Source organism: Vidua chalybeata, chromosome 1 (genome assembly GCF_026979565.1).
Source record: "Vidua chalybeata isolate OUT-0048 chromosome 1, bVidCha1 merged haplotype, whole genome shotgun sequence".
NCBI lineage: Eukaryota > Metazoa > Chordata > Aves > Passeriformes > Viduidae > Vidua > Vidua chalybeata.
This window is the reverse complement of record NC_071530.1, coordinates 32,005,150-32,031,244: the sequence shown is the minus strand read 5'-3', so window position 1 is coordinate 32,031,244 and position 26,095 is coordinate 32,005,150. Positions and strand designations below refer to the sequence as shown.

General features: G+C 39.2%; 1 protein-coding gene across 4 annotated transcripts; it reads right to left on the bottom strand.

Annotated features, from left to right (window-relative positions):
* Positions 1–34: 34 nt before the first annotated feature.
* Positions 35–26,095, bottom strand: KLHL7 (kelch like family member 7). Of its 4 annotated transcripts, XM_053939156.1 has the most exons (12): positions 23,717–25,375; positions 23,149–23,626; positions 21,782–21,884; positions 20,712–20,805; positions 19,457–19,581; positions 17,541–17,716; positions 14,694–14,868; positions 13,375–13,517; positions 8,465–8,705; positions 5,281–5,482; positions 4,917–5,014; positions 2,065–3,330 (listed from the first exon to the last, which is right to left on the bottom strand). In XM_053939156.1, the coding sequence occupies exons 2-12, from the start codon at positions 23,209–23,211 to the stop codon at positions 3,047–3,049; spliced, it is 1,704 nt and encodes a 567-aa protein (XP_053795131.1). In that variant the 5' UTR covers positions 23,212–23,626; positions 23,717–25,375; the 3' UTR covers positions 2,065–3,046. The 4 variants fall into 4 exon arrangements, with proteins under 4 accessions (XP_053796659.1, XP_053795131.1, XP_053794406.1 ...); XM_053940684.1 differs by lacking the exons at positions 2,065–3,330; positions 23,149–23,626; positions 23,717–25,375 and adding exons at positions 35–73; positions 25,873–26,095; XM_053938431.1 differs by lacking the exons at positions 23,149–23,626; positions 23,717–25,375 and adding an exon at positions 25,873–26,095.

Below are 26,095 nucleotides of genomic sequence, written 5' to 3'. Positions count from 1 at the left end.
CTACTGCATTTAAAGCTTTCAGCTGAATCAGCCAATTTCCCCACTGTTCTGCTAAGAGTTCAACAGCATCAATCTGAAAAGAGAGAGGAAGAAAGTACATATTTTTATTATTGGGGAAGACATTAAAAAAAAAAAACCCTAAAAAAAAAAGTGTTTGGTTCAACTGAACCAAACAAAGATATTTAGAATCAGAAAAGAAGCTTCACTAATCCAACAGAGGAATTTTGCTTTCCTTCCACTTCAAGGTGAAAAGATGATTTTTTTTGTATTAATACAAGATTCCTTTAAATACTCTTACTGTTTCCCTTTTATCAAATTTTTATGTCTTTACATAAAGAGCAATATCAGATCGGATATTCTGAGCCAGAGATCTCAGGCAAAAAGATAGTGGTATGGCAGACCATATGGACCAGCTGCTATTTTGGCATTCTCTTTGGTGCACAGGAATTGAAGGATATTCTGATCATCTCCTAGAGCTGGGAGATAAATAAGTCAAGAGTTGCCACCTGAAGATTGGTAACAAGTCTTATCCCAAAGACTGTCCCCAGGAGTCATCATTTTTAAACTGCTTACACATTTCCCAATTATACTGTTTGCTGTCATAGTACTCCAGGTGCAGTTCTTCTGAAAGAAGACATCTGAAAAGCCTGCAAGGACAGGAAAAATCAAAAACTTCCAAGAAAACAGATTAATACTTCTAACCACCCTCCATAGTTACAAAGCCATGGGCCTTGGTACATTGTGTTGTCCTGAAACAGTTACAGTCGGAGACACGAAGGATTCATTAAAGACCTCCAGAGGTGTAAACGCCCCAGATGAATTGGCAAACGCCGGCTCTTTGAGCAGGAATAAAGACAGGCAACCGCAGCCTTGGGCTCTCCGTTTAGTCCCTCGCCTTCCAAAGCTGCCGAAGCCGGTGAGAATGGAAACAACACGCGGCTGCTGCACGCTGCTCCTGGCAGCTCAGATGCCCAAATTGGTTTCCCACGGCCCCACGGCCCATCCCGCAGTCCTTTAGCCAGAGCACAATCCTGCGAGTGCAGAACCAGAGGCTGCCGCCGGCAGCCCCAGCCGAGACCCGCCCGGCCCGCTCTGCTCCGGAGCTCCCGCCGGCAGCGGCCGCACGGAGCGCCCGGCGCGGGCACCGGGGCAGGTCCGGGAGCCGCCCGCAGCACCCGCGTCCCGCCCGCCCCGCCGCGCTCGGGCACGGGGGGCCGGGGCTGCGGGTGCCCGGAGCGGGGATGCCGCTCCCGGCGCCGGGCCCCGAGGCGGCCGCAGCCCCGCAGAGCCGAAGGACGAGCGCGTTCGCCTCGCGTTGCAGCCGCCCCGGCGTGCCGGGCACTGCTCACCCCTGGGGACAACGCGGGCCGTGAGTTTAAAAGCGGATTCAAAACAGATAAAAGAGCCTGTCCAGTCTAAAAGGCACAGAGTTCCCTCCAGAATTCCAGCAGTTCGGAATCAAGGAGTGGAGACACCAGGGACACGTTTCGTGGCCAGGAGAAGTGAAAAGGCAAGGGAAAACAAAAAAAGTCACGTGCCTTTCATTTACTGCTGAATAAAGAAGGGAGTTGCAGGAACCACAACGGAGGCCGTAAGTACATCTAGTCCTGTCCATACAGGCAGAGTTGTCAGGATGAGGAAGGAAATGAGGAGCAAGTCTACAAAGAATCACTGACTTTGAAAAACCAGGATTTTCTTAGGAGAACTTCAGAACTAAAACAGACTAAACATCCACAGCATGGGCAAGGTAGAGGTAGGCAAGCACCAACTTTTGAAGTTAACTCACTAGTCTCATAGAAACAGACCTGAAAAAATCAGCAAGTTAGAAGAGAGGTGACAAAACTACAATGCAGCTATGAATAAACTAGCACGGGAGCAGAACAGATGTCATTTGTATAGTTTTCCAGAACTGGGAAGAGGCACACAATGTCGATGACACCCAGAGTTTGAGAGGCTGGACTTTGAGGCTGCATGAAGAAATTTGCCATCATGTGGGCTGGAAGCATTTACAGAACTCCGTGCTTCTAAACCAGAGATGAATAACCATGCGCAACTTCTGAAGACTTCTGTAAAGTATCTTTAATGACTTGGTTCATGCCATTTTAAAAACAGTAATTTTCAAGAAGAAAATCAGTATATCTGTTGTATTGACTTCGCTTTTCTCGCTCCTGTTCCCATGTTTGCTAATGGTTTGGCATCTACAGTATGTACAGTCTGATGCCTGGGAAGATAGATTAAAAATTCTTTCCAAGTTTCCAACTTGCTAATTATAGTGCACAATTGTCGTCGACTTGCCCCACCATTCCCTACCTCAGTGTAATTAAAAAAAATAAAATCAAAAAGTCTTTCTGTGAAGGCTCCACAAAATGCCAAAGAGACCATCAAAGTGTTTCTCTAATTTTTATGTATGGCCTCTCTAACCTTAAAAAACTGACAAGCAGTCATGCAAATGATGGAAGAAACTCAGTGGAAGAGGGCAACTATCATGACCTAGAGAGCTGTTGAAACATTGGGAATCTTTATTAGACAGCAGTCCTTGGTCTTTCCTGAGAAAATATCTTCATTTCATCCCAGTAAGATTTCTGCAGGTAGGTATGAAGGAGAAAAAACTGTTGTTCCTCTTTCTCATGAGCCAAGCTGTATTTACTCACCTTCATTAAAGGAAGTGTCTCTGCAACTGATCTTGGTAAAATGCCATTTAACCAGAATTTTTTCTTTATCAAATGCTTTAGAGGCATTCTACATATTTGGATTGGGTCTCTGTTTGACAAGGCCACACTCACAGTCCTTTCAAAGGAAGATGCCACATGATATCACCTAGGTAAGTGGATTCTCAAAACACATCCCCATCTCTTTAAAACAGACAAGAAAATGGGCATGACAAAATCCACGTTATACAATATGCTGTATATACAAATTGAAAGACTGCATCTCATTTTTTTTCCTGTTACTAAATTTAACATGATTCAGTAAAACATGGAAGCAAAGCACCAATAACCATCTTTTCCCAAGTCCTTGAAGAATGCCTCAGCGTCTCCTACAGTCTTCAGATCTCTAGAGTTTCTTCATTTGCCCCACAAGTGTCTACAACACAGATTAAACAACTTGTCACTGGGAAAGCACGGACTTTGGAGTTGGCTGTCCACTTGTCTGTTTCAGTGTTATATTCAAGAATGTGCCCTAAGCGACCAACACCCTGAAAACCAGCCAGGACATAGACTATAGATCCCACAGCAGCACACTTCACTGTTACACCTTTCCATGGCATTGGAGACACCATCTTCCATTCATTCATCTTGATATCGTAATATTCTACATTATCAAGGCCACCTACAAAGCAATGAGATAGATAACTGCTTATTATGTTGCACTGTATGGACTGCACTAGAACATGCAAACTGAAGTCTTTATTTTCAAGGTTTCAAAAACTCTACACGTAAAAAAGCAAATCTGAAAATACACCCCAGTTTCTAAACTAGCAGCTTATCCTTGTATAAATACAAAACCAGAGAACAGTGAAAAGGAGATAGAAAGTAAGATGTATTCTCACAAATTCACACTAGATGCTTTCTAGAGATTCCAACATGTTACTTCATGAACAGAAGAACCTTCAATGCTAAATTTCTGATGGATTTGGAGCTTATGGCTAAAACTCAGGAATTACCTGCAACTTCCCTAAAACTTCCCTATTGCAATGGCATTTCATTCTAGAGGGCTCATGGGTACTTTTACCAAAACTGGCAATTTACTGATAGAGGAGGTCTCTTGTCATGATGATACTAAAATCATTGAAGTGTAAAAACCAAATTCCCATTGAAAAGGGCCAAAGGAACCAGAAGTTATTAGAGAAGAGTAGATTTTGTGACTAAGATTTGCTTATTCATGAAATATGCTAGTAATTACACTTGAAAATAGCTATAAACATGCTGCTATCCCTATTTAACTCAGTTTTCACTTCCAGTACTGAATTATTAGATCTGAGAGATTAAGAAATCTATCATATTAATAGATATGAGTTTTCCAACCGAGACATAACTCTTCCTCATTTTATTACAGTAAGAACAATTTTAACAATTCTAAGAGGAGCATTCAGTGAATACACTTATATTTTGCAAGATGGCAGATTATGGATTGATAAAGTGTTTGTGCAATAAATGTATCTATTATTTTTGCATTAGGAACCAACCACGATGGAATAGTTTCAGTAGCCAATTAAAAATCAAACTATATTCGAAAATAGCACTCATCTGAAATCAAGAATTCCACTTACCGTAAATAAAAGTGATTAAAAAAACCTCATAAATGAGAATTTTCCATTTTGAAAAGCATTTCAGAAACCCTGTGCAATTAAAATTCAATTTTTCTTGTAAAGTATTGTTCTTCTAGTTTTAAAGACAAGGAGACAGGCAGATTATAATTGATCATAATTGACCTGGCTGTGACAGCAAATCATATTTCAAAGCTAGAGCAGTCAAAAGAGGTCTCAAATTTTCACCATTTTACAACATCAGACTAGATTTAAGTCTTTAGACTAAAGTTCCTAAAATAGTTCCTAAAAGACCTTTATCTGTCTCGCAAAAGAATGCTAAAATCTCTGAAAAAATATGAATAACTTAAACACCCCCCCCCCCAAAAAAAATCTTCTCCACTGCCTGATTTAGCTTCAGAACTGGGCTACCGTAGGGGTGCATATCTGAATTTGACTATCATTACTACAATAATTTGAAAAATAAGAAAGAGTGAAGTGGGGAGGTGAAAGGAAGAAGGCAACGCCGATGTGACGACAAGAAGGCATGTTTGATGGTGCTGCTCAAAGCTTTTCAGCTGAACAGAGTGGAATGAACTCATTCCAAAAGAGAAAAATGATGCCATGAAACCTTTTGTGACCAGATAGAGAATTAATAGAATTAAAGTACCTAAACTATTTTGTCCACCCACAGCAAATATTTTGTCCTTTACAAACACCAGCCCATGATTCTTTCTGGCTTCAATCATTGGACACAGTTCAGTCCACCTGGGGAAAATAAATCAAACAGAAAAGGACAAATCACCATATGGTTCATAGAAAGTAAGTATAACCTATCATTAGGAAAATAAAATTTCAAAGAAATCTGCTTAAGAAAAAACATCTTTCAAGTAGAACTACAAATAACTGATTTCTTAATGCTTACTCAGGGAAAATTTCTTACCAGAGTTTTTCCTGTAGCCATCTACACTTCAGCCATTTACAGAGCTAACACACAAGTGACTAAAGCCAACCTGACTTAAAACAACACTTACGTTTCTGTGGCTGGGTCATAAACTTCACAGGAATTCAGGACTCTTCCGGAAACATTGTTTCCCAGGCTCCCTCCGCATACATAAATGAGCCCATTCGCCTCCACCATTCCATGGCTGCAGCGCTGAGTCAGCATGCTGGGCTTTGTGTGCCAGCTCTCTGTTCTCGTGTCATAGCACTCAAATAAATACAGTGCAGAATTGCCTTAAAAAAATAGAAACCCACCAAAGTGGCATTAATCTTTATGGCTGTCTTTCAAGACAATATTCTAACAGCAATTATCAAATTGATGCTTTGTTTGTTAGTGGAAAAGGGAAAGCTGCTTTCCTGTCTCCAAAAGTAGAACTAACCAGCTTTAAATTTGGGATTATTCAGAAAGCACATGCTTGTAATTATTTTGATTCTTTTGTTCCAAAATATGCAAGTAAGTTTATAAAATTGCTATTTGAGTTTAAAAACAAGAAAAAAGATAAGGGTTTTTTTTTTTCTTGGAGAGGAATAAATGTTAAATAGAGATGTATATAAATTACCCATCCCATTGTCATCAGCTCATGCTACTCTTTCTACTTGGAAATATATTGAACTTTCAAATGTGAAGACAAAACCAGCTTTGTAAACTCACTACAGGTTCATGAGTCTTTTTCCTCTAAGCAATGTGACTTGTCCAATACCCAGAACACTTGTTGCCTTTGGAATTTGATAGCTCATGTCATAACATACTCCTGGAGTTATTAGCAACCACAAAACAGCTACCTGTGCCCAATTTACTTTCTTCCTGAGGACTGGTAGATACTTATTGCCTGGAAGTGCAGGGTCTGTGTACTCTTCCCTCAAAAGCCAAGGAAACTATTACTGAAATCAAAAGCAATTTTTCTAAAGAAGATAGACGTGGGCTCAAAACTCGTGCTCAGGTAAGTGACCAAATCATAGCCAAGGCAGGGAAGGCTGAATACAACTTTCTCAGAATAGAACCACATCCTTCTTCCCTTTGTTTCAAAAGATATATTCACCTAGAACAGTTAAAAGTCCCTTTTCTTGTTTCTGTTTTACTTTGGCTTTCTACTTTTAAAAATTAAGCATGTCATACTAGCAGCACCACCAGCTGAGGATTTGAACCTTCAACAGGATACTATGTTTCCAGACCCAAAATTACTCCTATGAACACACTCCCCTATAACGTGTGCATTTGTTCATTTCTACCCTGACACTCTCAGTATCACCAAAAACTGTATAGAGTGGGACATTTTTTTTCTTTGATCTAAATAGACATTCTTAATTCTTTGAAGTTGTAGAAATTCCCATCCATGGAAAATCCAGCAGACCTGTCTTTTTTTTTTTTTTTTTTAACAGGTAGAAGCTTTAATTTTCAGTATAATGTTAAGTATTTCTCCTGCACTGAAACAAGAGTGGAAGAATCTGGTATGTTCAGCTTCCAAACTCTGCTAGTTATTGCAAATACAAAAGGACTCCCATCAAATCAAGAAGGGGAAATGAGCCATATTGTCTGTAATGGACTGGCACAGTAATCCAACCTCTTCAATTGATGGAAAAAACATGCAATTTTTAGATTTCTTTACAGCTAAACACACTGCAGCATTTTATCAGATTAATGCTTTCAACATAATTGCCTGCTTCAAATTAGAAAATACTAGATTCAGGAGAGACGGAATTTCAGTATTCACTGAATTCTGAAGAAAAAGTACCGGCAAATTAAACTCCATTATTTATGTTTAGCTTTTACTATTCTGTCTTGATTAATATTTATGGAAAGCAAAGTGGAACTGTGCAGTAATGTGAGGGTGTATTTGTAAGAGAACTGCTACATTAAAACTTCAACTATAGTTGTGTTAACTATTTACCATGCATTAGAAAATACACTGTACAATCAAAAATTTTTACTGTTATTCCCCATGAATTGAAACATGGGAAACTGTGAAGATTTATGAGATGATGTAGTGTTCCAAGTTGCCCAATGTGGCCTTAGTTAAGCCTATTTCAAGTAATGGGAAAGGTGCTATTTCACATTCACTACACGAGGTGGCAGCTGGGAACTGCTTATTCTGCTGCTACATTAAACCTCTTAATATATTTTAGAGGTCAGACAACATGGCCCAAGTGTTACAACCTCCATTAAGTGACTTATCAATGTTAAGCACTGATCATGAAAATTTTTTCCTCTGTTCACCTCCCTCTGCAGCAAGGCAGACCTCAAAAGGATCTTCCTTCTAGTATTTCTTCCCATTTGTTTTTATTCCCCAGAACATAGCTTTAGTACCATAACTATTTTTATGGCTATACCATGCCTGCATTTCAACCTTTGGGTTGTTGATGATGTGTCATGTTTATACAAAATAAAATGTTCCTACAACACCACAGCATAAGTCACCTTCTAGGCTTTTTGGTGAGTGAAAAAATCCCAATGGTCTTTTATTATTTTTTTCTTTACTATACTGAATAATAACATCTAAAGGAAGTATAATTTCTTCATTTGTGGAAGCAAGCCAACAAAATAACAAAATAACAGAAGATAACTTCTGCCATTTGACAGAAAAATTGGACATATTCCTTTACAGGACCAAGTACAATTTCACCACCAAAAGCAGTAACTGTAAAAGATTTTTCACTTTTTCACCCCCTTTAAAAGACCTCATTAGGCCCAACATATGCTGTATAAAAGGAAAGCTATTGTCAAAATGCAGCTATTCTGGTCACACATTCCAGAAAATTTTAAATTACACAGAATTCTGTGGATTCACAGAAGAAACATAGGAGTGGGACTTGCAAAATATATTTCATTGAATCACACCATCATAGAATGGTTTGGGCTGGAAGGGACCTATTTCCAATCCCTCTGCCATGGACAGGGATGCCTTCCACTAGATCAGATTGCTCACAGCTCCATCCAATCTTGTCCCTATTTAACTTAAGAGTGGCAGTGTACTTTTTACTCCAGTGAATGTAAATATTATTCTTTTCAATCAGTGAAACCATTTTCAAAACACAACAGAAATAGGTTGTTGGACTGGGCAAAGGGGGATAAAATCCTAAATATGGGAAAATAAACTCATTAGGCTAACATGGCAACGTGCAGTTTCTTGTCAACAAAATCATGCAAAAAACCAGAAAAATTTCCAGCCATCTTTCTTTGTGCTTTTTTGTTTGTTTTAAAGATTTTTAGTGTCTTACCCACTTCTGAACCACCAGATGTATAAATTTTGCCCTCAGCAGCACAGGCTGCAAGGCTATCTCGAGGTGTTGGAGGTCCTAGCTTGGAATACCAGCTATCCTTCACCACATTGTAGCAGTCCATTCGCTTTATAGGGAAGAGCTGGGAACCACCCAAAATATAAACTACGTTGTCCCAGAAGACACAAGCTGCATCCCTGCGCTTTTCAAAGGGACATCGGATGTCTGTCCAGCTGTAATCCTGCATTACAAAGAACAAGTAATGTCTAATAGATTATAACACTTACCTGTACAGTGAGTGTTTTCAAACAGAGCTTTTCATAGAGATTTAGATATGGTCAGTTTTAAGTTCCTTTTCAAAACAAACATGAACACTGTTTATTGAAGAATATTCCTCAGGCGTACTCTTGAAAAATTCTCTTAGACACAGACATAGTTAGCTGCAATGAACCATGACATTAAGAAATTCTATTTCCACATTCCCTGTGTGCACCCAGTACAGCTTTCCTGAAAAACAGTTTTGGTGTTTTTTCCAACACAATTGACCTCCTGCTGCTATCATGTTAGAAACAATGCATGTAACCAAAAAAGTAGGATTGCATTTTCTTTTATAGCAATGGAAAAAGACATCTTACATATAGTAACAGATTCTTTCTAAAAAATAATAAAATACAGAATATACCAAACAAAGACAATGGAAAAAGGAGAAGATAATATCCAAATTGACAAGGAACTCAGTAAAAAAGCTCTGATACATACTTTATTACCATGACAACTAGAAGCTTATTTACAGAATTTACAAAACACAAATGTTCTATAGCTATCCACAGTTGATAGCATGAGAAATAGGGTAATGCTCCATCACAAATACTGGCAGTTATGATGCCTAGAAACTGATTTTGCATCGATTGGCAAAATCAGCAAGTATCAAATATGAGCAGTAATGCCCAAAGCCTTAAAAACACCAAACTCAACAACTGATGGCAGACCAGGATAGCATACAGCACGAGAAACACTTCTTGAGTAATAGCATCTCACATATTCCATGAGCATAGCTTGAATCCTATACTGAACAGGAAAGTATGGGACCTTAACTGTTATCTGTGCCACCTCAAGAAGTTCTACCTCAACCTGCTGAATGACCTTCACTGTAATGGTTCACACAAGACGTTACATCATTACATTTTCTTAGCAAGGACATACTTCAAACACCTTGGTCAATGAGGAAGAACAGCGACTCCTACATGGGGGTTCAAAGAAAGAGAGGCAGAGCATGTTATAGTCCAGAACATCTTACAATCTTTTCTTGTAGCATCCCCCATATCAAGAAGAGCTGTCAGCTGCATGTGGCCCTTTATGGTGAGAAACAGGTCCTGGGGCATCCTAGAAAGGAAAGCCATACTACAGCATGGCAAAATAAATAGCTGCATAAATCTTAAGAAAATGTCTCAGTGCATTGTGTAAGATCAACATACTTTCTAGCTCAAACTTCTGGCAATTTTACAAAATATCCCGTTGTTTTCCTTTACTGTTATAAAGGGCTGTGACCTGACCCACTTTTATGGCTTCCGTTCATGTATCCATTTCATCCGTACCTTTATCAAATGAAAAGCCATAACTTGAGTATACTCAGCAGTATCCTCCTCTTTCAGCAGGAGGCAATTTAGGTCATCCTCTTGCAATGCTCTTCGATGTTAGTCTGTACCACATAGAATTATTTCAATTTTTGAATTTAACACATTTAAGAATTATGCAGAAGTGTTGCTTTACACCACAGTCAAGATCCACACAGCCCTGGGCAGTGCAAGTCTCTGTTCTCAGGGACTGAGCAGGGAAAGACAGACCAAGGTAAGTATATGGTGACTCTTTCCCTGCTGATCTCTGTTTTCATCAAGCTACAATGCAGGACACCAGAACCAAAAGCTATACCTTTTTCTCTTTCATCAATTTATTGAATCACTTATTAAAACTACCTGAACTCCTGACAACCTCAAGACCCTGTGACAAGAATGGCACACACAATTACAGGCCCTGTGAAAAAGTACCTTTTTTTCTTTAAGACTTTTCCTCATTTTCAATTGATTCCTCTTCCGAGTTTGTCATAAAAACCAGCAGACAGGCCCACTGTGGGCAACCTCCCCACTAATAGCTTACTGACTACAGCTCTATCTCCTTATAAAAGGTATGCTGGCTCCTTTGATCATCAAGAAATAGCATTGCCAGGCATCTGTTACTTTTTATGTGCCATTGTTGAATTTTGCACTGCTGAGAATTTAGAACTTCCAACCATTTCTGGCCACTAGAGATAGTAATTTCAAAAGAATAAGCATACTGCTGACACAAAATGTCAATCATATATAAATTCTGTACTGAGAATTCATAAAGTAAAGCAACAAGTATTTTATTCCCAACCTAGGGAATTTTCTTTTAATTCTGTGAAAAATTCAACAAGAAAATGCTTCCCACAACTGTTAATAGAACATCTAGGACTGGTAGTATTCTGACATCATGTATGTCTACTCAAATTACTGCCAGACTGCTCCACAAGTGTTATGCCCATCTGCATCTGTCCCATGGCATCATTTTGCTTTCTTGATGAAGAACATGCATCAATAGGAATACCAGTTACAGTGCAACACAGATAGCAAATATAGTCTTAAAATAATTCTGCTAACATTCTCAACAAATAAAACACAGCATCCAATCCAGTCTTATTTAAAGAACCCTTCCAACAACAAGGAAATGACTATCAGCATTAGAGACTAATTTTGTGTGCAAAGGAATCAGTGAAAATTAAGATTTTTTGCACTAGTTTTATCATATAACAGCTTTGGAAACTCATATTGCAACCAAGAAAATATTTTCAGGAAAAAATATAACCTCTGTTTTGAATTGTTTATGTGACATGTAACAATTTAATTCAATTTCTGATTTTGATTCATATCAGAAGTGAGGGACTAAGTCACTATTCAATCAGCTCAAAAGAGAAGCAAAATTCCAATTTTTCCCAAGGACCTAACCTTGCAAAAGTACATACACAAGCTTAATTCTCTGTTCTGTGACCTTCCAATCATCTTTTGATGAGACCAATTAAAGTGACTTAAATGGTAATTCAGTGGGGGTTCTGGATCCTTGGTTTGTTGCATTTAATGAGCTATTGTCAGAGTTTAATGATTAAAATAATATACTCAAGCAAAACATCCAGAAAAGGACCTTTAAATAGCTTAAGAATTGGAAATTAAATAAAAGCTTTTCAACAAGACATGACAGGCAAAGCTAAGAGTACCCAAGAAAGCATATAAGCACTAGGAAAACATTGAAGGAACACATGCTTGTTAGAATAAAGATCTCCAATTACCCACTTTTAAAATTTTCCTGCCCCATTCTTCCCCCAATCCTTATTCCTCATGCAAGGCCGTAAGTCTTGATTAAGAGGCAATTCTTCAAAATTTCTTCCAAATTCAGTTATTTTTTGGTGCTATATCTGGACAAGTAGTCTATGAAAGGTAAAGCTCTTTTATCCTATGCTTTATATAGACTTTCACAGACACTACTCTTTGTCTACAAAACAGAATTCTTTGCCAAAACCATGCAACTGCTTGAAAAGTTACAAATGCCCTGATCAAAGGCTTCCCAAACTTAGACCTTGGAAAGGAGAGAATTATCTGCTCTGTACCCCTCACCTCCTTACCCCCATCTGAAGTGCTGCTTATCTTGAGTATGTGTGTAAGGGAAAAAGGCAGTCATTAGTTAAGAATTTTGAATTCTCAATAGGAATACATATTAAGTGTCTCTCAAGCTAAGTCAGCAAAGCTGGTAGGTTTGGGGTTTTCCCCCCCAGACTTGAGTGGTACTCAGAGAAGGCGGCTTGAATTTTATCTTACAAAAGGAATGTGAAAGAAAAGTTCAAAACACATCCCAAAGGCTCATTCATTCAAAATTAGATTTGACAGGGCTTACATTGACTATGAAGTTCACACAGCACACAAAACTGTTTGAAATTTTAACAAGCATTTAATATGCTGAGTTAGAACCAGAATTTCTTCAACAAAATATTACATGCATGGGATCTCATAACTTATGACAGCCATGATGTTTACGTAGCAAATTTGTTCTGTATGGGCTTGCCTGGTAAAACAGGGTATGGGTAATCCTTCTGCATGCAGTTGATGTTTTTAGACCCCTTAATCTGCATAGCTGAAATATACACCATTCCTGTGACTGGATTTTATTCAAGAAACATAGGAACAAATTTCAGACAGAACTTGCTTGCTCTAAATTGATCAGCTCTAAGTTTTTTTTGTTGTAAAAATTCACTCTCTTCCACTTATGTAATACTTGGCTCCCCATTCTTCTCCTTATATACTTTTAAGAACAAACAAAACTGTGAACCATTGGGATTTAGAAGTGGTTGCATATTTACAATAAATGCACTAAAAAAACCCAATAAAAACTGGGTTCTACACTAACATACAAGCCAGTAAATTAACATGTGCTAAAAAAACTGCTTTGAGTTAATGTATAATGCATCTAAATGCATGCACATGCATACAGACTTTTATATATTCCTAACCAATTGCGTGATGTTTTAGTGACCTTTTGTTTATTTGCAGCTGAGAAATGCACATACCAATCAATGCTCAACTCAGACAGATTGATCAACTCTCCATATCTAATATTGCTAAGAAACAAACACAATCATTCTATTCAAAATGGAGTATTACATCTAGGTACACAGACTTAAAAATACTTAATTAACCATATTCCTCCAATTGTATACCCAGGAGGGAGGGAATACTTCCTTCCTAAGACCATTTTGTAGATCATTATGTCTTAGTTAATATCATCAGCAGAGAAAACAGGTAAGATTACAAACAGTGAATCTTAATGCATTCTGAGGTAACGATTACCTTGGGATTAAAATATCTGCAGGACTGGGGCTGAGAGCCTCCAAACAAAGCAATGCGATAATCATGTTTTTTTCTTCTTGGTCGGGTACCTTCCACTAACTCTTCTCGGTCTTCCGGGGAAAGAAGGTGGTACCGCATCCCACCTGCAAGGAAGACAACAACTGTTGCAGATCCAGTGTAGCTCATACATGGATAGGGAGGTTTCAGAGGCAGGGATGGGGGAGAGATGGAAGGGAAGGAAAAGAGGAAAACGAAGTTTCTACATTACATCCCAACAGCTTTGATTCAAAATGGAAGAATGCACAGCAGCATGTGAGGGTGAGAGCATACATCCAGATTTACACCCTATTCCAAACTGGCTGCTCCATGTGAACACAGGAGAGATGCAGACTGCATGGACCAATGGATTGATCAGCTAATTTATCCAATATTAACAAGCAATTAAGATTGTTGCATTGAAACAGTCAAAAGGAAGCAAACCCAAAAGAAAGCATTCCAAAGAGTGCAAAAATACCGGTGGCATTACAAGTCACTAAAACCAGACAAAAATCCTTATTTCCTATACAATGTACCCAACTTGGTGTCACACAAGAAGTATGACTCTGATGTCAAATGTCAGCAGATACTTACCAACATATACGCTAATTTGAATCCTGTTCATTGAGTCTGAAGGAAAACAGTTGTGTACTGATTTTTAGATCTACACTAAATTGAAGCCAACTAGTTAACTGCTAATGAAATTGTTTTTCTTTCTTACATGATAAAATTTTACAAATGGTATCTAAAAACAAAAGGGAAGCTTGTTTCCTGTTTCATCTGCATCCTGAGAGTGCAAATGTAGGATCAATCATTGTAAGATCAATGGTCAGTATATAATAGATAAAACCAGTAAAACATACACCTAAAATTCTAATTTGCTTAGGAAAGCTTTAAACTATTCAAAATGTTGACATATTTATTTTACGAATGCACATACAAACATGAACAATATTGAAGTTACAAGCCTGTCACAAAGGCAGACTAACTTTCAGTTACCCTAAGGAGTCACTGACAAAATCTCCATTCCATTACTTCTCATGGAGTTCATGCCATTTGCTAGGAGAAAACAAATGAAAGTCACACTGTTACATAAGATGAGTTTTATTTAAATAATAATCTGCTAATCCAACTTCACCTAAACACAGCATCCTAGAGGAAACACAGATGGATTTAATGTGAAAATGTTAGAGCATTTTAAAGCAAACAATTTTCAAAAATTTTCGAAGCATTTTTTAAATTATATAGAACATCACAAAGATTTCAGCTAGAGGTCAACTTACTGATCACCATTTTAAGGCATTCTGGGTTATCCTGAATAAGTGGTTCAGCCTGAACAGTTTTACTTAAGAAGTTCTTTGATATTAGAGGAAATCGGACTTTGGCAAGAATATCAACCATGTACGGCTGGCGATTTGGCTCATCATACTTCAGCCATCTGACTGCTGCATCATAAACCTTAAACAAGAGACAAGGAGAGAAAGGGATAAGGTACATCACCACACAGCATGACAAGTAACAGAACCTTAGTGCTATGAATTGATTCTAATGCCTGCTGGAGGTTAATCTATACTAACATTTCATTATATGGGGATGCCATTGCCATCTTTCAAAAAAAATCAAAAAAAACAAAACAAACAAACAAACAAAAAAAAACCTACAACAAAAGTCAACCAAGCCCAAAAAAGACAACACTCAGACAAATAAAACAAATGCACAACCACTGACTAAATCTCATCTACAAAATTCAAAAGCCTACTACTTCTGCTGTTTAACTTTTTTCCCTCCAAATGGAAAACATGAATCTGCAAATCACATTTATGTGGGTAACTCCTGTACCAGGTTAAATCTAATACTCTTCAAGTTCTGTGCCATAACATTAGTAATGCTTTCACAGAAATGAAATAACTTCTACTTGATATTGTCTCCTGGGGTGATAAACTGGCTCTCTCAATAAATCATCATGCTGGGTATCCAAATACATTGCTGTTGTTGTGTCTTAGGGGACCACTTAAATCAAAGCTTTCATCTGCAAACTACTTTAAATTTACCAGAGAATCTCCTCTTTTTCTCCTCCTCACAGGAAAAGATAATGGGTATTCTTAGGGGCCAGGGAAGGTAGAACAGGAAAGAGAATCAAGAAATCTGCTCTATTTACAATTGGACACTGGGTCAGGAAGATACTAAAAAAAATCCAGGATTTCATGTATATTCTGATACTTCCATGCTGCTCTCAGACACAGCAAGTTTACTCAGTAGCACTGACTCTGAAGTGGCAGGACAACCTCACTGTAAGCAATAGCACAGGCAGTGCCTACACCTGTAGCTGAAACTGGTCACAGTGATTGGTGCTGAGTGACAGAGATATGACATGGAAAGACACTTCATGGAAGAATTATTCAGGACTAGACCATCCCAGCTATAACTCTGCAAAATTACCAGGCAATGTGGGATAGCAAAGAAAATAATTAGAGGCTCAATTCCATCAGCTAAGGAAATTCAACAGAATGACTTGAACATGAACATTGTATAGGACAGACAGTACTTAATGCTACCTCCCCCATTTGCTAAATATAATTATGCTCCACACCAAAACAAAAGTTAGAGTATCTGTCAACTTTCTAGCAGTACTCCTGAGAAATATGATTCCTGTAGTGCAATTGTCAAACTTTTGTAGCTTCCTACTGCACACTATCAGTTTCCTAAAGGAATTTTAATGATGCCATGCTGAATACATAACATTTCTACCACTGCTGCCAGGTTAAAGCACGCCATCCTACCTTACCAATAGAACTTCAAGAATGTAAATCCTAAGTGTCATTTTGGCTGCAAACCAAACAACACTTCCAGCTCTGAGAATGTTACCCCATGGTCTGAACTTTTCCCAGCACTCAACAAGAATGTTGAGCTGTGACACTACTCATATTTATACCTGTAACAAACCAACTACCATATTCAATCACCTGAGATACTAATTCTTATTTTCATAAGTTACATCACCATATAGTAAGACAATTATCTAAACCTTAATGCTTCAAATCAATTCTTCTACCGGTTGGAGGTCAATGTCAATGGAAACTTTACAGTCAGCAGAACATCCATTTCCAAGAGGATATACACACCATCTCAGCTACAACATCCCTCTGCTGCACTTCAGAGGTATGAGTCAACTCATGATGCCATACCCACACAAACTTAAATGACCTAATTCAAGCACCAGAACAGCAGAGCTACAAAGGTAAGGTTTCACTTTGTTTTCAACAGTTTTAACTAAGAAGCTACAAGTGCCCAGCAGCTACAAGTACCACTCAACTGCTACTGCCAGTCTACAACCACCTGTCTGGGCTGCAGTGTAGACACCTACATGCTTCCTATTTTCCTGCAGTAGGAAGAACAAGATGGCAAATAATCATTCAGGGCTGTGCTCTAAGCTGAATCAAGCATTCCAAATGGCACAGCTACGGATATAATTTCTACCACAGGTTACAAATTTTAATGGCGTGAACTCCAGGCTCCTTTCAGCCACCTAAACTTTATGTCCAGTCCCTAAATAAAGGTCTTCCAACAATCCACCACTGACAATGTGTGTAGTTTTCAGTGTTTTACTCATCTTACTTCCACGTCCCTCAGTTCCCCAGGCTTATGTATATATTTATGTTTCCATCATAAAACTCCTCTCTGGAACAGGCTAGGCCATACTCAGGTAGAAATGTGTATCCATTAAGATGCAGTTTGCTCATCACTTTGGAGTGGTCCACTTTCACCAAAAGCACATAAATCCCAATCTAGAAGCAACCACTACAAGACAAACAATTTAGCTCATGTACTATTGAATAAGAAGCCCTACAGGGCTTCCTTGACAAAGGAAACTGTTTATTCCCTCTGTGACTTCTTTCTTCCAACTTTGCTGAAACAACACATCTATAAACTACACTTGAAATGTGAATATTTATTAATATTTGGTTTTGACCAAGTTAGGATGCACCTTTTACTCCATAATTTAGCAAGCACTATGTGCTTCATATCCTCTAGAAACATCAGTGAGATACTTGAATACCTGAAGCCAGTTCTTGATTAAAAAAAGATAGTTAATTTCAATGCTTTTAGCTGCTATGAAACAGGGATCTCACCTGGTCTTCTGCCCTCACTGTCAATGTGTCTTGGTTCAGGAGATGTGTCACTCGCTTAACATCAAGCTGAAGAAACTCATCTGTCTTGTAAACCTCAGTGAAATGTTGATGGATGAAGTCATCTGCAGTGGCTTTCAGTTCTGGGCAGTCTAGGCATTCTGCTAGCACACTTATGCCTATGAAGGAAAATTAAGGAAAAAACCTTTTTAAATTTGAACTGCAATTACCTTTAATATATTAAAATAGAATACAATTACTGTAATTTCAGTGATACTTACAATTCCAGTTTAATATTTATTAGCATGCCGGTTTTTTCCCCCCATTAAAACACATGCTATCAAAACTCATCATTGCAATTCAAGGCAAACTAAGTCAGGGACAAGCTGCTGATCCCTATTCCTACTGAACTAATTGGAGAGTCAGACCTGCAACACTTGCTGTATTAACTGTCTCTCCAGCCCTATTTCCTCACTGTTTCTTGACCAATTACAAAGCAGACAACAGTACCGTAACCAAGTCTGAGCCAAGCCACACTAACCACGTCTAACCAGAACAGCTTGAGAAACTGGATCCATGTTTTACAACCTCTCCTGACCTGCTCATGCACCATCAGTCACCAACCAAGCCCAGTTTCCTTCAAGAGTCATGGTGAACTGGGATCTTTCAATAGATCTAGCACAGACAGCTGCAGATCAACACAAAGTCAAATGGATGTTGCTGGAAGGACAGAAGGTTGGCATAAAGGTATAAACAGCAATAGCAGCTGAGAAGCACCACTGCCAACTTTGCCATTAAAAACCATGTAAGCACAGAGCTTTTCAGCAGCAACTTCTCATCATGCCACAGTCTTCCTTCTCAAAGGAAATGGCAACTGGGGTAGGAGCAACTCACTAACATATGGGTTGCAGTTAGTCTGAGCTGCTCAGAGTAGTAAAATGCAAACTAGAAAGACAAGATCCACATATATGACAAAATTTCAATATTCAAATTAAGCCATGGTTTCTTTCAAATACTTTTTTTTAAAATTAACTGTGTACTTGCTTACGAATCTGCACAAAACATGCTTCAATTTAAAAACAATGCCTTAAGGAGAAATTGTTGTAATCTTTTTGCAATAAATTAGCAACGAAATATGGAAGTGTTAGAGACCATAATTAATTTTCCACCTAACAGAAGCCACGGGGTAGAAATATGCCTCAAAGCAAGCCTAAGTGGTATTTTCCTCAGGTAGTGCCTTTCTTTCAGCAGCTGTTTCAGAGCTGCAGCTGTACTGCACTGAAGTGTCAGCTGAATCACTGTAATTCAGATATACTCTGCAAAACATTTCTATTGCTGCTATAAACATCTGTAATATGATTGAGATGTTACTAGAATTACCTAACAATGACAATAAAAAACACTAAAAAAGTTTCTCTTAAATTTCTGATTATATAAAGTGCACCAAGTCTTAAGCATGAAAAAGTATGTAGTTCTATTGTTTACTTTTTCTGTAACACCCAGACATTAGAGCTACAAAACATGATATCAAACCTGCCCAGGTAACATTGTTTTCAGTCAAAACAAAAAGTGAATAAAACCAAAAGTAGCCTAAACGTACTCTGTTTATATTTGTAAAAGATATGCTAGTTTTGTAAAAGTTACAAATATGTAAAATTCTGTCTGCAAGTACAGTAACAACTGAAAGCTCTACCTCACTAAACACATGCAGCTCTCTAACAAACAAGAAGCCCCAGCATCCTGACAAGCTGGATGAGACCTTGCACAGTCAGCAGACCCTGTGGCAAAGGGCAACAGTTCAGATTCAGAGAAAAATTATTTTTACATGCCTGGATTTAGCCAAGTGTTATGGCTATCCACAGACAGACAATACAGCAAAGTTAAAAAATAAACTGCAAATTTAAGTCTACTTCTCTTACCAAGACAATTGGAAGCATCAACTTGTTCTTTTAAAAAGTCCACACACATTTTTTTCACAGGTTCAATCTGATACTGGTTTGCTGCATCTAGTAAAGACTGGACATTATTGCTGTTAACTGAGATTCTGCAAAACAGAAGGTGTAAAATTAGCATCATTGAAATTACCCAAGTTGCGACAATAAAAAAAGCAACTTGCACAAATTCACATAAATGGCAAAATGATTTCCCTCCTATTTACCCAAGAATCTTTCACAGGCAGGTAAAGAATAACCAGTCCTAGGATCTGAAGAAAAAGCCTTTAACACAGGTCTTCTGCAGTCCTATACTATTGATATGAGTTGTGTGATTAACCACTTTCACAAAAGGTAAAAAAAACCCCAAACCCAGAACCTTTTTAATGACCATTTTCAACTTCCGAACAGGTATCAGCAAAATCTGTTTAAACTCCATAAGGACTGGTCTGGCTGATTTGCCCAAAGTGCATAAGCAGAACAACCAGTTTTGCAGTGCTTCAAGAGAAGTTATGGAAGCCACAGTCTAGGGCTTGGCTATCATGTGGCTGGGGTGGGCTGATGACACAGACCATCTCTTACCACTGATGGACTATACAAGAAGTTGGCTCTCAAAAGAAAGGAGAAAGCCTCCCTAATGAGAGTTAACCCCATTAGATGAAAGGCCTGCCATCCATAGGTTGGATTAAAGCTGATTAAGTACTGTTTACAACCCGAGCCATCTGCAGGAGCTCTGGGGGGGAGGAGGGCTTGGAAGAGAAAAAAAAAAAAAAAAAACCACAAAACCCCCAAATACAGGGACAAGCTGATATAGGGGGGGAAACACTTTCACAGAAGAGTTATCCACCCTGCCTGTTTTGAGATGAAGGTATAATTCCTGGAAATGGCTCTGTGCCACAGCTACTATGGCCATAAAGAGAGACCCTGCTGACATCAATAAGGACCTGAACTACAGAACCATGGGAAACATCATTTGACTCCAACACTGAAGTCAAAAGCTTGAAGTGCTTTGAATTGCTTTCTGGAGACAAATACAATTTCCTTTAGTCTGTAGGGCTTCCTACTGGTTAAAGAGAAAGGAAGAGGGAAGAAGGACAGAATGCCTAGTCACATCAGGCTTTAAATAAAGAAAGAATTTTAATGGTAACAAAACTGATGAATCACAAACACATTATTTTAAGTTTTTATCATTTAAAATTGGCAGGTTTCCTAGAAAAGTGTGAGCTTTAAATAACAAAACTACCTTGCAGTATAAGCAAATTCCACGAGCTGTTCAATAATGTCAGGTTCTGCATCTTTTAGCTCCACTTCAAAGGACTTGGATTCAATCATATTTGCTGCAGATTAAAAGACAAACTTTTAATCAAGAAGTCACTCTAGTTATTGTATGTTTTGCAAACAGCAGAAAATAAAGCAATTATACAAAATGGTAACCTGCTAAAAACTGCTCAGAGTTGATTGCTGTTTTCCCAAGACTGTTAATGCAAGTCAGGAAAGGAGGCAGTGGAACAAACAAGATAACTGGTGTGAGTACATCCTTGTATTATCTAAATTATGATAAACTGTGTTAAGGAAAAAAAAGTCCTAGACGTTTTTGACTGCAGCAGACTGCCATGTTAGCACTACCACTGTCAAAAGCCATTTCCACATTCAAGCTGATAACAATGGGGACAGCTCCGAGCTCCCTGCATCCAGACACAGCACTAGGTTTGCCCACAGGTGGTGGGCCACCATTGACCACTGGAATGAAAGGTTATTTCACTTCCACTCAACTTTGATTTTACAGTAATTTTACAATTCATGGGTAAGGCATACAAAAGATAAAATACCACATAACTGAAGTTTTAAAGAGAGCATAAAGGAAAGAATTACAGAATCACAGAATTAAGGTAATCGCATTAAGGTTGGAAAAGATCTAACATCATCCACTCCAGCCACTAAACCATGTCTCTACCCTCTGACAGCCCAATTTATAAGCAGAAATGCCTGATGGCAAACAAATTCTGTAATGGGAACATAAAATTCCCAATTTTCAGGTTAAGGAAGGGAGATCAACTCTAATACACTGTATAGGCCCTAGTTATTAATTAAGAGAGCTTATATATGAAGGAACACTTGACTTGTTCAAAAGGGAGTTGAAGGAAAAATGAGGGGAAGGATGAACAGAGATGAATGGTAGGACACAAAATGAGATATCTTCACTTATGCTTATCCCTCAAATGAATCACTTTCATAAGATAAACAGGTTGACAGACAAATTTAACAGAATAGCATCATGAAAGTTTAAAATTAATCAATTTTCAAAAGACTTACTAGTAAACATCAAGTTAAAAAAATGACTGGCTGAAGCAAGCACAACACGGTGAGCTGGGATCTTTCTTTCTTGAACCATAAGAATGACATCACAAAGAGTTTTCTGAATCAGAGGGGAAAAAAGACAAAAAATCAGCATTTTTGAAAATATTTCAACAATATTTCTTTGAAAACAGCTTATGGAAATTCATTGCTTTTTGTAAAAACACACCACTCAAGAGCATTATGTGATAAAAAGATTTTCTGGAAGTCAAAGCTCAGTAGCCTGGAGAACTAGCAAACATCAGTTTACCCATGATTTTGTACAGGATGGTCACAAATAACATGAACTCTGATCAAAGTATTTCCTGTAGGTTTTATATCAGCCTACAATAATGTAGGCTCTGCAGCATCTAGGAGGGGCTGCACTGCTTTCATCTAACAGTGGCTCTCTTTTACTCTGCTGCTGATTTTCAAAAAAATTCACAGGAACCTCATATCTAAAAAGACTGCCATCCTATTTCTCAACTGAAGTCAAAGTGATGAATGAGTTTAAAGCATTCAATGGAGCATTTTAAAGAAAATGATCAAAAAATATCACTTCTGTGGAAGGGTTTGACTGGTCATACCCGATGAGCAACTAGCTTCCAAACAAAACATAATTTATTTGTCATTTATTTGCTGTTTATATGTAGGCAGCCAGTTTCTCCTCTGCATGTGAACTGTCATGCTCTAAAAGGAGAAGGTAAAGCAACAGAATTTATAAAAGCTGTCAGGAGGGACTGGGGGAAAAACACATAATTTGAATAGATTCTGAAATGCTATCTCTTCTAAGAACATATTGAGTGAAATAAATGCATATCATATTACAGTTAATTATAACTATGTATTAAGAAAGAAAAACTGAGCAGCATTGCTTCCTCAAAAAATAGAAAATCATTTTGGACTATTAACTTAAGTTCATGGAACAGCTTTCAAAAACATCTATGTACAGCCATCCCAAGGCCAGCCCCAGAAAAGAACATTTATACTGTGGGAAATATATACTAGCTTAGAACTGTGACAGTGTTTTCCACATGGAGACAATATTATCTAGGGCTGATAACCCACATTTACAGTTCATTTAAACATGCCTGTTTTTATTTTTTACAGGACACTCCAAAGCACGTACTAGACAAAATATAAACAATACTTTCAAAAATATTATCAACATGGAAGTTAGATGGGGGTGACCTATAGCTTCCTTTGCAGTTTTAAACCATTTATGATTAAAACAACAACAAAAAAAGAGACCATTCTGGAAAAGTTTCAGAGGAAATCCTTTAAAAGCTGAAATTTCTAACATTTCTGATTCGAAACAAGCATTGGAAACCAGCAGTACAAGATACCATAAAATCCTGTGGCGAAGCTTTGCCAAGAGTTGCAGCTGTTGCTTGAGCTCCACACTGCATTTCTAAGACACTTTAAATGCCTCAGCTCAGCATTTGAAACACCTCAGATGTTCTAAGGCCAGTCTGGGTGCATTTGCCAACCCAAACAGACCATCATTTTAACTTCTTTCCCTGGGATGTTTCTGAGTGTGATGGTTCCATTTCAACTAATGCTCTTCTGAGGATTTCTGCACTTCTTTCCAGAAGGACCCATTGTTGTCACTGGGTCACCTCCATGATGCAACAGGTGACGGGTGTTAACCAAAGGACACACCCAAGCATCAGCTTCTGCAGAGCACTTCACCTTCTAAATAACAGGTTCAGCAACACCTTGCAGCTCTATCCCAGCTTCATTCCCAATGACTTCATTCTTGGCTGACCTCCCCTGAGCTCCAATGTTGCAACAAATCATTTATGCACATGCTGTGCAATAGCTCTGGAAAATCCACAAAGATGTGGTTCATCAATGCTGGAGACAAGCATCAAGTCCTCCAAGCATGAAACACACTTGGCCCCAACATCTCACCTGTACTGAATGCAGGTATGTCCAGGGTTTACTCTAAATTCCTATACTCATGGAGGATTCCTCTTCATCCCAGCTCACACAAAAAGCAGCCTGCTTAAAATTAGCTGTACGTTCCCGTCGGCCCAGATTCCTACAGGATTAACTAATGAGCTAAATATCTAGAGCTGCATGTGCACCTTGACATTTCCATCACAGGGAAATTTTAACTCATATTCAGGTTTTGTAACTACAGCATAGTTCATGACTTACCAAAATAAAAGAGGAAAGAGCTGACTACACATCTTCTTACAACTTTAGCACAACTAATGAGCTGAAACTAGTGTGTTTTCCTCTGGCTACTGCTGACTTCCCAAATTTATCCTGTATAACCACACCTCCCCCTACTCCCTCAGTAATACTTGAGCTCCTCTTACAAACAACTCCTAAAAGAAGTACGAGTTTCATGAAATCTGCAAAAATTTCTGGACTAGTCAGCACTCTGTGGGATATGTAAAGCTCATCTGAGGTCAGATGTGAAGTCTGCAGGCAAAATTAAGAGCTGCTACTCCCTGGGCATAACAGATTCTGGAATCTGAATCAGAAGTACACACAAATTTCACAGCCCTTAATCCTGACCCTCTCCCTCCTTGTTTCGAGTGGCTCATGAAAGCTGGCACTCCACTATACTGCAAGATGAGGTACTTACACAGAACAATGTGGTACCACACACTGGAACAGGGACATGGTAAAGCACTGTGAATTTCTGTGATGGGGACTGCACATATATCTACAGGAGGACAATATCTACTTACAAATCATAAGAGCATCTGGCATTTCCTTTTAAACAATGACAGAGGTATGAACTAAATGCTGAGGAATCAAATTATGAATTCAGCCACACCTTGGAAAATGTTTACACTTTTAGACCAGAAACAAAGCCAACATAAAAAACATAGATCACAGGCCTTAAATCTTTACTACCTGAAGTCATTGCAAAAAAATTAATTTTTCATACATAAGAGCTTAGTTGCATGAAATGGTTTATGCAGACCACGTAACTGACTGTCTGTTACTGAGAGAAGAACAGGGCTGAAGTGCTAGAGAAAAGCAGAACCAACACCAATACTTGTCAGGTCAGGACCCAGACTGCTGGCGCAGACAGCATTAAAAGCTGGACCGAGCCTCTGGCAAGACTAACACTGGAAGACAAGGAACTAAACCCTAGAAGATACAGCACATGCCAGTGCCAGGTGTGAAGACCCTACATGGTCTGGCTTCAGAGTCAGCTTTAACTCTGGCTGCACATCACTATTCTTAAACAAAGTTCCACAACCAATCTAGATCCTTCTCTGAGAAGAAAGATTTCTTCATATGCAAAGAGTTACATGTATCAACCTTCTGCTCTTGTAGTTCAGTAAACCATTAGTTCAATGGTTTTTATTTATGAGTATTTATTTCAGTTTGGACAGCTCAACTGAAATGAACTTGTATGACTGTGATTTTGGTTACCACTCTTGCTCTACTGGTAGACAGAGGAGTCACCTTTAATACTCATTAAACTATTGACCATGGAAGCTGATTAGCCCAAGAGTTTCACAATTTGAGGCCAGAGGAAGCCACCAAACTCCTACACTGCCACTGGCTTCCTAGTGCGATGGCCAGAGGTATTCAAGACAAAAATGCTACCTGTGAAACCAAACCATGGTTCTACTCATCCCTCTCCTCCCGCTGCAGTTTCACTGCTCACAGGGTACACCATCTATTTGTTCAGAGAAGAGTTTCTGGTCAAAAATCCAGCATTACCGCTTTTCCACTGCCCTCAGGGCTCGCTTCGAAAAGGGCTCCGTGAATGCCCTAACTGGAGACACTGGGCCATCCATCAATAACCTCACTCCTGCCCGACCCCACGCAAGGCGTTTTCAGATAAGGAAAACCAGATCCACGGCGTCTTCTTCCTCCAGCACCCACAAGGAGCGGCGCGAACGAAACCGGAACTCGCCGCTCTCGCTGTGCGGCTCCGGAGACCTGAGGCACCGCCGGTGCCGGTCCGCTGGGTTTTCCCCGCGGTCGGGCCCAAGAGACGGGAAACCCGCGGGACCCTCGGCATGGGAGCGGGACCTGCCCTCAGGGCAGCACGGACACCGCGGGCTGCCGGCCCCGCCGAGCGCCTCCCGTACCTGCTTACGCATGGCGTTCATGACGCCCATGAAGGAGGCGAGCAGCTTCGCCTCCTCGCGGGCGGCGAGCTTCTTCTCCGTCTTCTTCTTGTTGCTCTTCTCCGACCCGGGCGCGGCCATGCTCGCCCGCGCTCACCGCCGGCGCGCCGACCCCGCCCGGGAACATGCGCCCGCCGGCTGCCGGGCGGTGAACAGTGCGTGCCGGCGCTCGGCACGGGGCGGC

Excerpts from the sequence above, each read along its gene's own strand:
- KLHL7 (XM_053938431.1), bottom strand. The coding sequence starts at position 25,992 with ATGGCCGCGCCCGGGTCGGAGAAGAGCAACAAGAAGAAGACGGAGAAG. Across the intron at positions 20,806-21,781 it reads TTTTAACTTGATGTTTACTA|CAAATATGATTGAATCCAAG; the intron begins GTAAGTCTTTTG and ends TTTAATCTGCAG. Across the intron at positions 13,518-14,693 it reads ATGCCTTAAAATGGTGATCA|GTGGGATGCGGTACCACCTT; the intron begins GTAAGTTGACCT and ends TCTTCCTTGCAG.